The sequence below is a fragment of the Pseudogymnoascus verrucosus genome (genome assembly GCF_001662655.1).
Source record: "Pseudogymnoascus verrucosus strain UAMH 10579 unplaced genomic scaffold scaffold_75, whole genome shotgun sequence".
NCBI classification, from domain to species: domain Eukaryota; kingdom Fungi; phylum Ascomycota; class Leotiomycetes; order Thelebolales; family Thelebolaceae; genus Pseudogymnoascus; species Pseudogymnoascus verrucosus.
The window spans coordinates 1-12,179 of NW_017263726.1; the positions used below are offsets into that span (position 1 = coordinate 1).

A 12,179-nucleotide genomic window follows, 5' to 3' on the forward strand; every position below is an offset into this window, starting at 1 on the left:
TACTCGCCGAATACTTCAAATTTACGCCGAATACTGCTCATCGCCGAATACTATTCGAAAATCACAAATCCTCATACTATTTTGGGGAACACTGGGAAGAATTATTTGGTCCAGGTGACGACCGGAAACGGGCTGGGTTTGGTAGTGTTGGTATATGATATGGGATGGAGTTCTGTGGTTGATGGGCGGAGTGGAGTTTACAATTGGGTATATGTAGAATACCCGCTAGACGAGTTTGACGGCCTTTGGTTTATTTTGCTTGGATATTATTATTATAAAAGCAATGCCTGGTGTTTTCAAATAGTGCTACATTCATTGTTGGAGAGAGCGAAAAACATATTTGAGGTTCATGGTTCCATTTCCATTTATCCCGAGTCTAATGATATCCATATGCCATGTCCCACATCCAATATAATTCCCTGGACAAATATACATCTCATCATGTGTCGAGGATATATCTGAAAGGGAGGAGACGGACCATTTAGCCAGACCCCGAACCATGCAACCGCATCATCCAGACGCCATTCCCGCAGTATATACGAGCTATCAGACCCTTAACCTCGCAATAGCAGCATCCAGACGCCATTCCTGCAGTATAAGAAACCCAACCTGCACTGTTCTTGGGGTATCAAAAGCGCAAATCCCATCCTCAGTCACTCTCATCGTCATCGCTGTCACTGCTTTCGCTGCTGCTGCTGCCATCCGAGCCATCTGAATCCGAGGAGTCTTCAGAACTTGATCCAGACGAGCTGCTTGAGCTGTCAGAATCCGAGTCCGATTTCTTGACATTCTTAGATGGGCCTTCGCCATCACTCTCCTCCTCCGACGTGCTGCTGTCTGAGTCCGAGTCTGAGTCTGAAGATGACGAGCTGTCGCTTTCGTACACCGCCGTTCTCTGCTTCCTCTTCCTCACTGTCTTTTGTGGTTTCTCCGCGTCAAGCTTCACTGGTGCTGCCCTGGTCTCCTCTACTGGCTTCGTGTTGGCCACCGCAGGCGCGTAGTCAGATGGGTCACCAGGTGTGCTCGCCAGTAAATTCAGAACGTGCTCAGCTCTCATCCTCTTTGTCATCCGCTCCTTCATCGCCGTGTCGTTGAGACCGAGTAGGATGCCTTCTTCCAGGCCGGTCCTCGATGAAATGGCCGTGGAGGTCATGGTCGCAACGTACTCCTCCATCGCTGTCTCATATTCCTCCTGCTTCTTCGCCCGTTGGTCGTCTGTCATCTTATCGGTGAAGCCTTTTCCGCCTTCCTCCACGTCTTTGTCTCTGATTTCCAGTGCGCGATCTCTCAGATGCACACGCGCAACGCCCTTCAATCCGGCGATGTATGCGTAGAGTGGCTCGTTGTATTCGGTGGGGATCAGGTCGGTGTCGAAGGCGTTCTTCAGGACTGCGATCTGATTGATCTTATTGAACTTCCAGTTTGACTTGTCACTGTGGAACTGGGTCAAGTAGGTGAGTGCCGGATCGATGGGCTTCGACTTCACCACCTTGGACTTGGACTTCTTTGCCTTTGTCTTGTCTTCTGGTTTGGTGGACTTCACTCGCTTCACTCGTCGCTCGGGCTCAGGTAATGTGGTATCGACCTTCTCTTGGACGGTGGTTGGCTCGGGGGTTTGAAATGATGGCTGGTCGTTCTTGCTGGCAAAGGTAGGGTCGATTTCCTTCTGCTGAGCAACCCAAGAGTTGAATAGCTGTTTTATGCTGTCACCGTCCTCGGTTTTCGTCTCTGGCGTGAACGCAACCGACTTGCGCCGGCCTAGCATACCATCGGGCACGGCTGTTGGGGTTGAAGATATAGTAGACTCGGCCTTTTTGAGCGACTTTTTGGACTTTTTGATAGGTGTAGATTCGGCTTCATCGGATGCGCGCTTTCTCTTTGGCTGTTCCGCAGCCACGTATTCTGTGGGCGCTGCTGCAGCGACTGGTGAAGGTGCATCGCCCTCAGATTTGAGCTTGAGCCCCAGGCGTTTCCATGCAGGGATACGCGGGGATGAAGTTGAGGAGGCGGACATTGTCGGTAGTATAATTGCTGGTGTAGTATGCGCAAAGAATTTCAATCGTTCATAACCCAATCAGTCAGCCTATGTTGGGCTTTGAAAAAATATACGACGAGGCAACTCAGATGAATTTCGTCAACTTTTTTCGTTATCGGGCTGCAGCCTCGCTTCGCGCGGCCGCGAGCTTTGGCGCTAACAAGTCGTCAGTGCTTCCAGGCACCGCGTGTTGACGTCTCACCCCAGCTATCAACCTTGAATGCCACTCTTCAACCATCCACGAGTGAATTCAAGCTTAACAATCTCGAAGAACGTATAATCACCATACAGCTATTCAACCCAGTTTAAGACGTCAAGATGTCCAGTATGTTGAGCCAACGCGGAGCTCCAGATAGCCTTGGATTGGCACGGCTGACCACTTCAATGAACAGACAGCGCCGCCTATGACAGGCACATCACCATCTTTTCTGACCAAGGACGGCTGTATCAAGTTGGTAAGCTACATCTGTTTATTATCATCAGAAGGAGCGCTTCGAAGCCGACCACAATCGACCGAAAGAAGCTCCGTGGTTCCAGAGAGTATAGCTAATCAGCTTCACCAAACAGAATATGCCTTCAAAGCTGTCACCGCGGCAAATATCATGTCGATCGGCATCAGGGGGAAGGACTGCGCCGTAGTATTATCACAAAAGAAAGTTCCCGTACGTTCATCACTCCCGATCACTCGATACTCAGCTTACACAATGTGCAGGACAAGCTCATCGATCCCTCTTCCGTCTCCCATATCTTCAAGCTCTCCCCATCCGTAGGATGTGTCATGACCGGTTCGATCGCAGATTCGAGGGCGTGGGTGACGAGAGCTCGTGGTGAAGCTGCTGAGTTCAGATACAAGTATGGATACGAGATGCCGTGCGACGTATTGGCCAAGAGGTTGGCGAACATATCCCAGGTGTATACTCAGCGCGTAAGTTACAATATCTCCGAATCGCCGGTTCAGCATGCTACGCCGGATACTTACAATTCGTAGGCCTACATGCGTCCATATGGTGTCTCAACCACCCTCGTATCCCTTGACTTCGAAAACGGCCCTCAGCTCTACAAGTGCGACCCCGCTGGTTATTACACCGGTTACAAGGCCACGGCATCGGGCCCAAAGCAGCAGGAGGCTTTCAACCACTTGGAGAAGAAGCTCAAGAACAAGGATAGCGCAGAGGGTACCTGGGAGGAGGTTGTCGAGCTGGCTATAACTACCCTCAGCACGGTCCTCAGCGTGGACTTTAAGAAGGGAGAGTTGGAGATCGGCATTGCTGGCGGACCGCGTGCGGACGGAAAGGAAGGGCCCGACCCGGGTTTCAGAGCGTTGACGGAGGAAGAGATTGATGAGCGTCTGCAAGCCATTGCGGAGAAGGATTGAGGTAATTGGGACGAGCATGTGGAGTGAGGGCGTTAAGCCTTGTTGCCCAGTTTGCATTAGCGCCACGATTACAGCTATTCAAGCATCACGGTTACCCTTCAGCCAATCGTTGGTTGCTCTTGCCAGATTGGGAGGGCATGTAATATCAGAATAAGATTCGAAATCAATGAAGGCGTTGCAGGCCGTTTGCTATTGCTTCCATTTCTTTCCACTTCCAATATTAGATCCATGAACACACCCCCCCTTTTTGCATTTGAGCGCCCCCATAGAGGTGATTGGCTGCTTTGGCTTGAGACCCGACGCAAAAGGAAGGAGATCGGACTTCTCATCTGTGAAATGCTAACCCTGCTATATGATCTCCCGTTTATAGGCCCTTAGGCTCGCGAGACGTCAATACTTTGCTGCCGCGTTACACCACCCACCCAGAACACAGGCGATAGACGCGGATCTGCGCAACTTCACTGTCTCGCAGCTCTTGCTGGCCTATACCTGTCCTCCAATAAAGCCACCATCAACAAGTCATCTCCACTGACACCTGAGAAAAATTCGCCGCCACCGTTCCGCTTTTTCCGGACTGGAGGGGATTCGAGGAGGGAGACTTGAGGAGAGCCTTACACTATGGGTCGCACGCGGTCATAATCCACCTCCAAACTCCAGTCCACATCGCGCACGATCCACGCTCCCTCTCTGTCGACGACTGTCGACTAAGAAGCCAGAGATGCCATATGGACTCACAGGGCGACGGGCGCTATTGCCACTTGAGCAAAGACCAGCCTCCGAGTTCCCCACAAGGCTATGGATGGACTGTGGCTAAAATCCCCCTATCTCCGTTTTTCAGCTGTCTGGGACACATTGGCCCCAGCGCCCAAGATTCCCATTGGGCACAGGGCACGTCTGATCATACCGCTGAGTTAAGATCGTTTCACAGGGCGATGTGCGATGTACGCCGTGCTCCGTACTGCGATGTGCTCTGTGGTAGTGGTAGCCCCTGCATCACCGCCGCAACACATGGATCATCGAAGACGAGGGGCAAACTTTGCTCTCGTGCAGGAGAATCATTGGTTGTTGTGGCGCACCATCGTGAGGCTTAGCTCTCCGACGCATGCTCCTTGACGCCACAAAGCTCGCACTTGACCCGTAACGAGAAAGTGTCGCGCGGATTAGTGACGGTTCCCCATCCACCGGCCCCTCTCTGTACGCTTCCAGCCCTTGGAAAATCTGTCTAAACCCGTCTAAACCTCCTTACGGCCTCTGAGCCCTGTGAACCCCTGGGTGTTTCTGCGGTATCAAAACTATCAAAACCCACTCCATCGGATACTTGCTCCATACCGCTGCATACCGGTGCATACCCGCCAAGTCGGACTCTCAGAATATCTTCCAATACCCAACAATGCCCTATGCTATCTATGCGGTGTGGTTGCAGATCTCGCTGATGACAAACTTATGTGGTCCACACTTTACAGCTCGGTAGGGTTCACGGAGAATATGAGCTCCCTAACGGAACGTCCGCCAACTTTGCCTCTCTGCAACTGCACAAGTGCATCGCCCTATGGATGTTAGTGCTATGCAGAATCGCGATATCATGGAGCCGTTGACTGTGCATCCGACAGCCAGCCACAGAACACGAATATGGGGATACGGCATGTCGTGGGTAATTTCAATTCCAATCATACCATATCAGGATACGTCGCCGACGAGGGCCGATGATATATATCCAGCTTGGACCGCGGATCCATTCTTTCCCAATGCTGTCAGGCTATTAACCAGTCGAAAAGTTAATTCTCTTTGTTGTATTCTTTTGCTCACATTCATTACCTTGCCCAATTAATATTTGACTCTCATACTCACTCACTCTCGTTGTTGCTATTACCGGTATATCCGTTGACGGATATATTTTTTATCGCCCCAATGGCAGACGGATGTGAGTATCCCACAATTTTCTTAAGCTCCCACCCGTTTCCCGCCACCCTTATCGCCTTCTTGTCAACTTTGACAAGATGCTCATAAATTGCCACCTTGCCACCGCACGGAGCAATCGAGACTGATCCACTTGCCAGTAAATGATGCGCGGGCGACTCGAGTCGCTGACCTCCTCTCCGACTTCCGCGCCCTCCAGCACAGCATCGCCTCAGTATCCAGCGACCCTCCCCACCCGGATGACTTCTACACCGAAGGCTACGCGGCGCTACGCCAGTGCGCCGTGGACGGGCAGCATGTCCTGAACGTGGCGGCCGACACGCGCGTGCCGACCGGCAGAGGCGGCCAGGCGGAGCAGGAGAAGGCCGAGTTGACGCAGGTGCTGCTGGATAGTTTTTCGCGGCGGCACGAGGCGCAGAAGATATGTATGAGGCAAAGCGCAGCCATGCGCTGGGTCGCATGGCGCGACGGCGTGTTACTGGGGATGAGGCCTGATCCATCACATGTGCCTGCATTGGTGTCTTGCGACCAAGCTCTGCGAGCTGTGCGTTCCTCCACCTTCCTATACCGCCCAGCTTTTCTCTTCTCCTCTGGCTTGGCACATGTCGATACAGAGGTACTACGATTGGAACAAGGACATAGCGCTGATAGAGATAATACAGGAACTCGCGACAGTCACCGATGAGAACATATACAATTTAATGCGCAACTCGGACTACACCATGGGCCGCTGGACGGACGAGGACCCATCCTTGCGAAACGTGCAGCGCTGGCTCCGGAGTCGGCGTTGAGAACCTGCACGGAGACATTTATTTCACTTCACGATAGAAAACGCCTTGATGGCTTGACGGTTATAGGGATATACGAAGAGCACCTTGTCTTCAATGTGCGCAACTTCACGATTTTGTTTACGGCATCGTTGGCTGAGCGCGATAGATAGCATGTGTATTATTGGGTGAAACCAGGGGCGAGGCCAGGCAATAGACGGGGCTGCTAGAGGGATGAGATATGAGGTTATGGACATGGACATGGATATGGGGTATGAACAAGAGGTGGCGAGGAATGTGGGAATACATGGATGGAAACACCAACGAGAAGGCCAAGTGAGGGGACAATGATAGGACGTCCTGGAGACGTGGCTTTTATGCCCAATCCTAGGCTGGTGCCAGACGACGCCATAGGCGTTCACGCCGCAAGCACTGTATAATGATAATATTCCCCACATTGAAAGTTTGGAGATTACGTGTGATTCTGTGACGACGGTGGCTGTTGTAGCAACTGAGGAATGTTTGTGCCAAGTACCTACTATGACTGAAAGAGAAGGAATGCCGCGGAGTTGGTTCGCCAGACATATGCAGCTGACATGACAAGCGCCTTGTCTCTTAAGTATCTCACATCTTCGCCATGGAACCGATCTATCAGTCTTTGACAGATGAGCTTAACGAACCAAATGGGCTCCGCATTATAGGCCCGAGCCGTCCGAACACGCTGCGCCGCTCCAAGCGCAAGCCAATATAAAAAAAGGGCGCAATGCGAGACATCAGGCCGCCGCCCCACCGATGTATGCCAAGTCCGAGACTACATTGTTTAAAAATCACAGGAATGAGCAGAGGTGTGTAAAATTTTACGACTGCATACGACATACGATTGACGCAGCCCCTTTGTATGGAACGTTGTGATTTCAAATGTATGAAGAGGCATCGTGTGCTAACAGAGACTAGGTTGTCCAGCCCCTGATCCAATGCACGATTGAATGCACGATCTAATGCACAAATGCAGTGCACTGACTCGTCGATCTAATATTGGGCTGATGCCGAGGTTACTGTCTTCGTAGGTGACGTTACTAGGTTTTATTGACGACAGAAATACACTCTGGGTGTGGTCTCAGCTCCTCATCATTATGCAGTCATTGTAGTATAGTTATTGAGCTCTAGATAGCGGGGTGAAACCACCGAGTATTCCCTAACCAGCTGAATGGAAGACATGGTCTCCCCGAGTATTGAATCAGATTGTGCTGTCTCTACACCCAACTCGCCCAATTATCATCCCCTTTCTGTCAAATACCAAAAAGGTCTCATTTGACCCCGCCACCCCAAGGCACGGACAGGCACGACTCTGACCAGGCCCCATCCCAATCATTATCCTTGTAAATCTCATGTAGGGACTTGTTACGTTCGTTTCTACGGTAGAGACAATAACACCAACTAAAAGAGCCACCGTCAGCAAAATGTCCGTTCTCAATTACCAATCACCAGTGTCAAATTTGAAGTCATGACTTACTTCTGATACGCACTGTCCGAACCGTCTCCATGCAGCGACTCAAAGAAAGTCTCGATGCCGGTCGGGGTGGGCGTGTCGTCGCTGTTGGGGTTGTCCCAGCCCGCCTTGGGGTCGTCGGACGTCTCCGGAATGCATACGGCGATGTTGAATAGGCCGCTGCTCCGGAATGCCTCTTTATAATCCTTGCCCGGCCCGAATGGGTCCCAGAAGTTCTCGTCCCGGCTGCGGTCTTCCTCGCCCATTCCGTACCGATCCCAGGAATCTATGCTAGAAATCATGATGTCGTGCGTGCTAAAGGGGTAATCGTCGCTTTCAAGCTCCTATGAGGGAAAGGGGGTCAGCTGGGAGAGAGATGACTTTGTAGTTTGGGAATACTTGGGAGGTGTTGATATGGACATGATGACAATCAAAGAGATCAAAGAGCACTTACTTTCCATCCGGGAGGATCAAAGTTGCTGGTAGCCTGGTTTAAGAGCGTCTTGTTGGGCAGGGCCGACTGGAAGTAACAACCGATGCCTCCGTAGTATATCTTTAGCTTGTCCTCGTTGTTCCCGGCTTTGACTTCAGTATTATCGACTACCAAGAAACACAACATATTAGCATCCCTGACTCTTCAGAACAGAGTTTGGGTACGGTGTGGGAAACAAGGTAGGAACTCACAAGTTTCTTGCGACATTGGGTAGCAGGCTAGGTAAACGACCTGCTGGCGCCAGGCGTAGTTGACGAGGTTGGCAACAGTGAGTTGGAAGAAGGCATTCTCTACATCGGTGACAGACACGCTGCCACTGACAACCGGTATCTCTCTATAGTCCACCCAGTCACCGTCTTGGAACAAATCATGCACCTGGCGTGCACCTGGCCAACTTCCATTCCCGGCCACTATAGCAGCGTTGGCCTTGTCAAAGGTTGTCCGCGCGCCCTGAGATATTACGTCGGTCAATCTACCGGCCTTGTCAGATGTCGAGTTCATAGACCGAGGGTGGAGCATTAATGGGCGTACGACTTACTGTTGGAACGCAACTACGTGATCGCCATCATCTTGAGAGGTGCCTCCCATCTGGATCTCTGCTATGGCCTCGTATATGGCACCGCCAGTCAGGGCACCCGCGACAGCTCCCGCTCCGCCCCCAAGCGACAACATGGCCTGTAGACCAGCGGCAAGTCCATTAAGAACCAGTGTGTCGAGCAGAACGTCACCCTTGGGGACCGGCCAAAACGTCTTAGATAGCCTCCAGTCGTTAGCGGCGAATCGCGTATTTGCATTGCCGACCGCTTCCCATAGACTGTGAAAATACTGGTTCACGTTCACGGCCGAGATGACGGTCATGTACTTCCACGCCGTCCCAGGTTCCTGTTGGTTCTCTAAGTCCTTGCAGTTCGGCCGCGCGCATGGCGTGTCAATTTTGCATGTGGCATGGCTTTGCCCCAGGCCCAGGGGGTTTGCAAGTGCCTCGAGCCAGCCTTGGGGCGAGTCAAAATTATCCTCATACCAGTCTTCCGTAGAGGTTAGCAATCATCCGAGGCATCATTTAGGATGCATGAGCTAACTACTTACTATGAAATTCGCCCCCGGAATTCGTTTTTTTCCACATGTCTCTATTGAGCCTCGTGCCTGGTAGTTGCAAAGCAAGTTAGCAGGGAACGGGAACGGGCGATACGCAGCTACACCCGACTAAACCGGCGAGTCTCTCTTACCTTGCGAGTCTGTTACACCTTTGATATCCCAGCATGAGGCGTCTGGTATAAGGGGTCCTTGGGTCCGGTCGACTTCTTTAATCCCGAGTCCCTCTTGCAATTGGAAGTAGGCACATCCGGCCTGGCAATTGTCGACCCCGCACCAACTGCTCCCAAACCCACAGTATCCGGAGTTAGAACAGCATGGACCACTTTCGAATAAGTCGCACTCAAGGCCGTTGTTACCAACGCCACAAGTGCCGTCCGTTGTTGGTCCTCCTTGCTTTACGGCGCGCAGAAGTTAGTATATGATGGGCTTGAACGTGAGGTAAAGGGGACTAGGAGGATCTGTCTCACAGTGCAGGTTCCGCTTTCGCTCTGACATCCTGAGCCGCAGTGGGCGTCACTATCGCCACACCAACCCCCGCTCGAACAGCAGTTCCCAAATCCATTGCCGCACATCGTATAATCATGGTCCTTGCCACAGGTTCCATCCGTCGTAGTCGGGGGGGTGTTTCCATTACCAGGCCCCGAGTTGAAATCGACGCTCCAAGCCATAGTCCCGCCAAAGCAATAGTCGTCGGCCCACGCTTTCTTCATGGCGAAGGTCTCGTCGTCGTCGTACCCAATCCATTGGTCGGCCCATTGAATGGACTTCATCATCTGCGGGCCGAGCAGCGTGGGTGTAATCCCCTCGGTCTGTATCGTTTGCTGAATCTCAGTGAGCGACAAGACACCCTTCTGCTTGGTGCATTTTCCCGGGTTGCTTGGCCCCGTGAAAGTGCAGCCTAGTTCCTTGCATGTAGTTGGGTTTGCCAACGTGTATCCTCGGCCATAGTATGCTAGGCCGAAGTTGATCTTGCTAAAATCCAGCTTGTCAAAGTACAGTGGTGCAGTGTTATTCTGGATCTCGTCTATGCCGGCTTGGCCTCGAATTGTCGTGCCAATGTTTGCATTTGTGCCATCCCAAAATCCGTGCAAATCATATGTCATGAACCCGAAAAAATCGACAAATTGTTGCATCGAGAACAGATCAAACCAGCGGAGATACCAGTAGTCGGGAGCAATAGCCATACTGATCCCGTACTTTGTGCCAAACCTCTCTCTCATTTCCTTCACAAGAAGGACAAAGTTGGCAGTGTCAGTCTTCTTGCCACCGCGAGTTTCATCGACAGGGTATTCCCAGTCCAAGTCGGCACCGGAAAACCCCCAGAAATCCATGAAATCCATCAGTGAAGTAATAAATGTCTTTCTATTAGCCGCCGAGGAAACCAAATCGCTCCAGGTCGTATGCGTGGGCGCATCGGGTTCACTGAAATCAAATCCACCAACAGCAATCCAGGTTTTAAGCGTTTTGTTCAGGGCCGTAAACTCAGGAATGATCTCCTTGTCCTTGTCCGTTACGGCAATTTCGAACGTTTCCGGATTGATCGACGCGAAGGCATAGTACAAATGCGTAAACTTTGTTGTGTCGATGTTGCGAGGCTTGATGCTGTTGCAGATCCGCCCATACGAGCCGACAGCCTGATAGTAGGCGATGGTGCGCTTGTTGGTCGTGCCCGAACCCACGCCGCATTTTTGGGGGGCGGCGATGGCACAGGGGCCGTGGTCGGATTGGCAGGGAGCATCTGGGGTTCCGATGCAGTGGGACTCAGTTGTCTATACCCCACACGAATTTATTAGTATAAGTATCTTGCTGAGCAAACACCACTGGCTAAACATGACGTCTAGTGGGACTTGGAGGGCAAGAGGAGGAGATAAATAATTGGAAGAAGAAAAAGATAGAAGGGATAGAAGTGGTGAGGGGAAGGCGGAAAGAGGGTAGATAGAGGAGGTGGGAGAGAAGGAGGAAAGAGAAAGATAGGATAGGGGATAGAGTAGAGGAGACAAGAGAGATGAGAGAGAGAGAAAGAACCTACGCCACACCATCCATAGGCACTACAGCAGAGGCCCATCCCGCATTCACCATTGTTCACTGTGAGATCGCCATAAACACCACACATAGCCACGGCTTCACAGCTGCTAGTGCAGTTCCCCTCACCGCAGTAGGTGGGGCCATAACCGCATATGCCGCATTCACTACAACAGCTGGGAGTAAAAAAAAATGTTAGAAATTGTGTCTATTCTATTCGTGCCAAGGTGGCATACCTTCCGTCCGCGCATTTGGTATCTTTATCACACAGTCTTGCGCCTGGGCCAGGTGTTGGGCAGACCCTCTGACGACTGCCAAGAGATCTATCGTTTAGCCCAAAGGCATAGTCGGGCACTGGGTTTGGAAACGCATCCTTGACTAGTCCACTATCACCGGATATGTCTGCTGAGGCGAGGTGCAAAAGGAAGGAGAGAAAGAAAAAAAGAGCTGAGCGGCCCATGGTGAGTTCCATTTCAGGAATCCGATGTCTCCTAACGCCTAACGAAATTGACTGGAGAGAACTTACTTATACCATTCTCCAGGTATGGCAGCAAAACTCACAATCCTGTAAGGCTGACGAGAGAAATAGATCCGCCTCTATTTCCGTCTCACGGCCAGAGCGTTCATCTCGAGGTGAAGGAGTGCTCGAAGTCCGCTTCCCCCCAAAATCAATTACATGCCCAGTGAAGATTATCGACAATACCACCTTCCGACATGCTTAGTTTGGCCGTGCCAAGTCCCCGTGGGCTGTCTACCATAGTGCATCCGCTTTGCGCTGTCTAACGCGAATAAGCTTCCCATATGCGCCAGCAGCTACTGTTTCTGCAAGTATGATCTTGGCAGATCCATAGGAAATACTAAATCTTGCCATTGAAATGTTTGACGGCCACGTGGAAGATTGTTGCGTTCTTCCAGGCGACAATTGCCTGTCGGAAGCTGGAACTCTCTGGGCTGGGTTAAGAGCCTATTCTGGCGCGCTGGGCTCT

The 12,179-nt window shown here is 51.5% G+C and overlaps 4 protein-coding genes across 4 annotated transcripts; 2 read left to right on the forward strand and 2 right to left on the reverse strand.

Moving 5' to 3' along the window:
- Window positions 1-267: 267 nt before the first annotated feature.
- On the reverse strand, window positions 268-2,112 carry VE01_09316 (uncharacterized protein). The gene has a single exon (XM_018278730.2). The coding sequence runs from the start codon at window positions 2,012-2,014 to the stop codon at window positions 650-652; it is 1,365 nt and encodes a 454-aa protein (XP_018125536.1). The 5' UTR covers window positions 2,015-2,112; the 3' UTR covers window positions 268-649.
- A 131-nt stretch (window positions 2,113-2,243) lies between these two features.
- On the forward strand, window positions 2,244-3,647 carry SCL1 (proteasome subunit YC7alpha/Y8 (protease yscE subunit 7)). Its single transcript, XM_018278731.2, has 5 exons — window positions 2,244-2,360; window positions 2,428-2,490; window positions 2,603-2,697; window positions 2,748-2,960; window positions 3,024-3,647. Exons 1-5 carry the CDS (start codon window positions 2,354-2,356, stop codon window positions 3,408-3,410), a joined length of 765 nt encoding a protein of 254 aa, XP_018125537.1. The 5' UTR covers window positions 2,244-2,353; the 3' UTR covers window positions 3,411-3,647.
- A 1,671-nt stretch (window positions 3,648-5,318) lies between these two features.
- Window positions 5,319-6,118, forward strand: VE01_09318 (uncharacterized protein; the record flags this gene model as incomplete). The annotated part of the gene is made up of 3 exons (XM_018278732.1): window positions 5,319-5,331; window positions 5,468-5,871; window positions 5,990-6,118. 3 exons carry the CDS (start codon window positions 5,319-5,321, stop codon window positions 6,116-6,118), a joined length of 546 nt encoding a protein of 181 aa, XP_018125497.1.
- Window positions 6,119-7,215: 1,097 nt separating this feature from the next.
- On the reverse strand, window positions 7,216-12,142 carry VE01_09319 (uncharacterized protein). Its single transcript, XM_059464053.1, has 10 exons — window positions 11,430-12,142; window positions 11,201-11,369; window positions 9,639-10,940; window positions 9,303-9,564; window positions 9,163-9,219; window positions 8,615-9,101; window positions 8,268-8,548; window positions 8,038-8,183; window positions 7,608-7,927; window positions 7,216-7,531 (listed from the first exon to the last, which is right to left on the reverse strand). The coding sequence occupies exons 1-10, from the start codon at window positions 11,663-11,665 to the stop codon at window positions 7,402-7,404; spliced, it is 3,390 nt and encodes a 1,129-aa protein (XP_059319258.1). The 5' UTR covers window positions 11,666-12,142; the 3' UTR covers window positions 7,216-7,401.
- Between the last annotated feature and the right edge of the window lie 37 nt (window positions 12,143-12,179).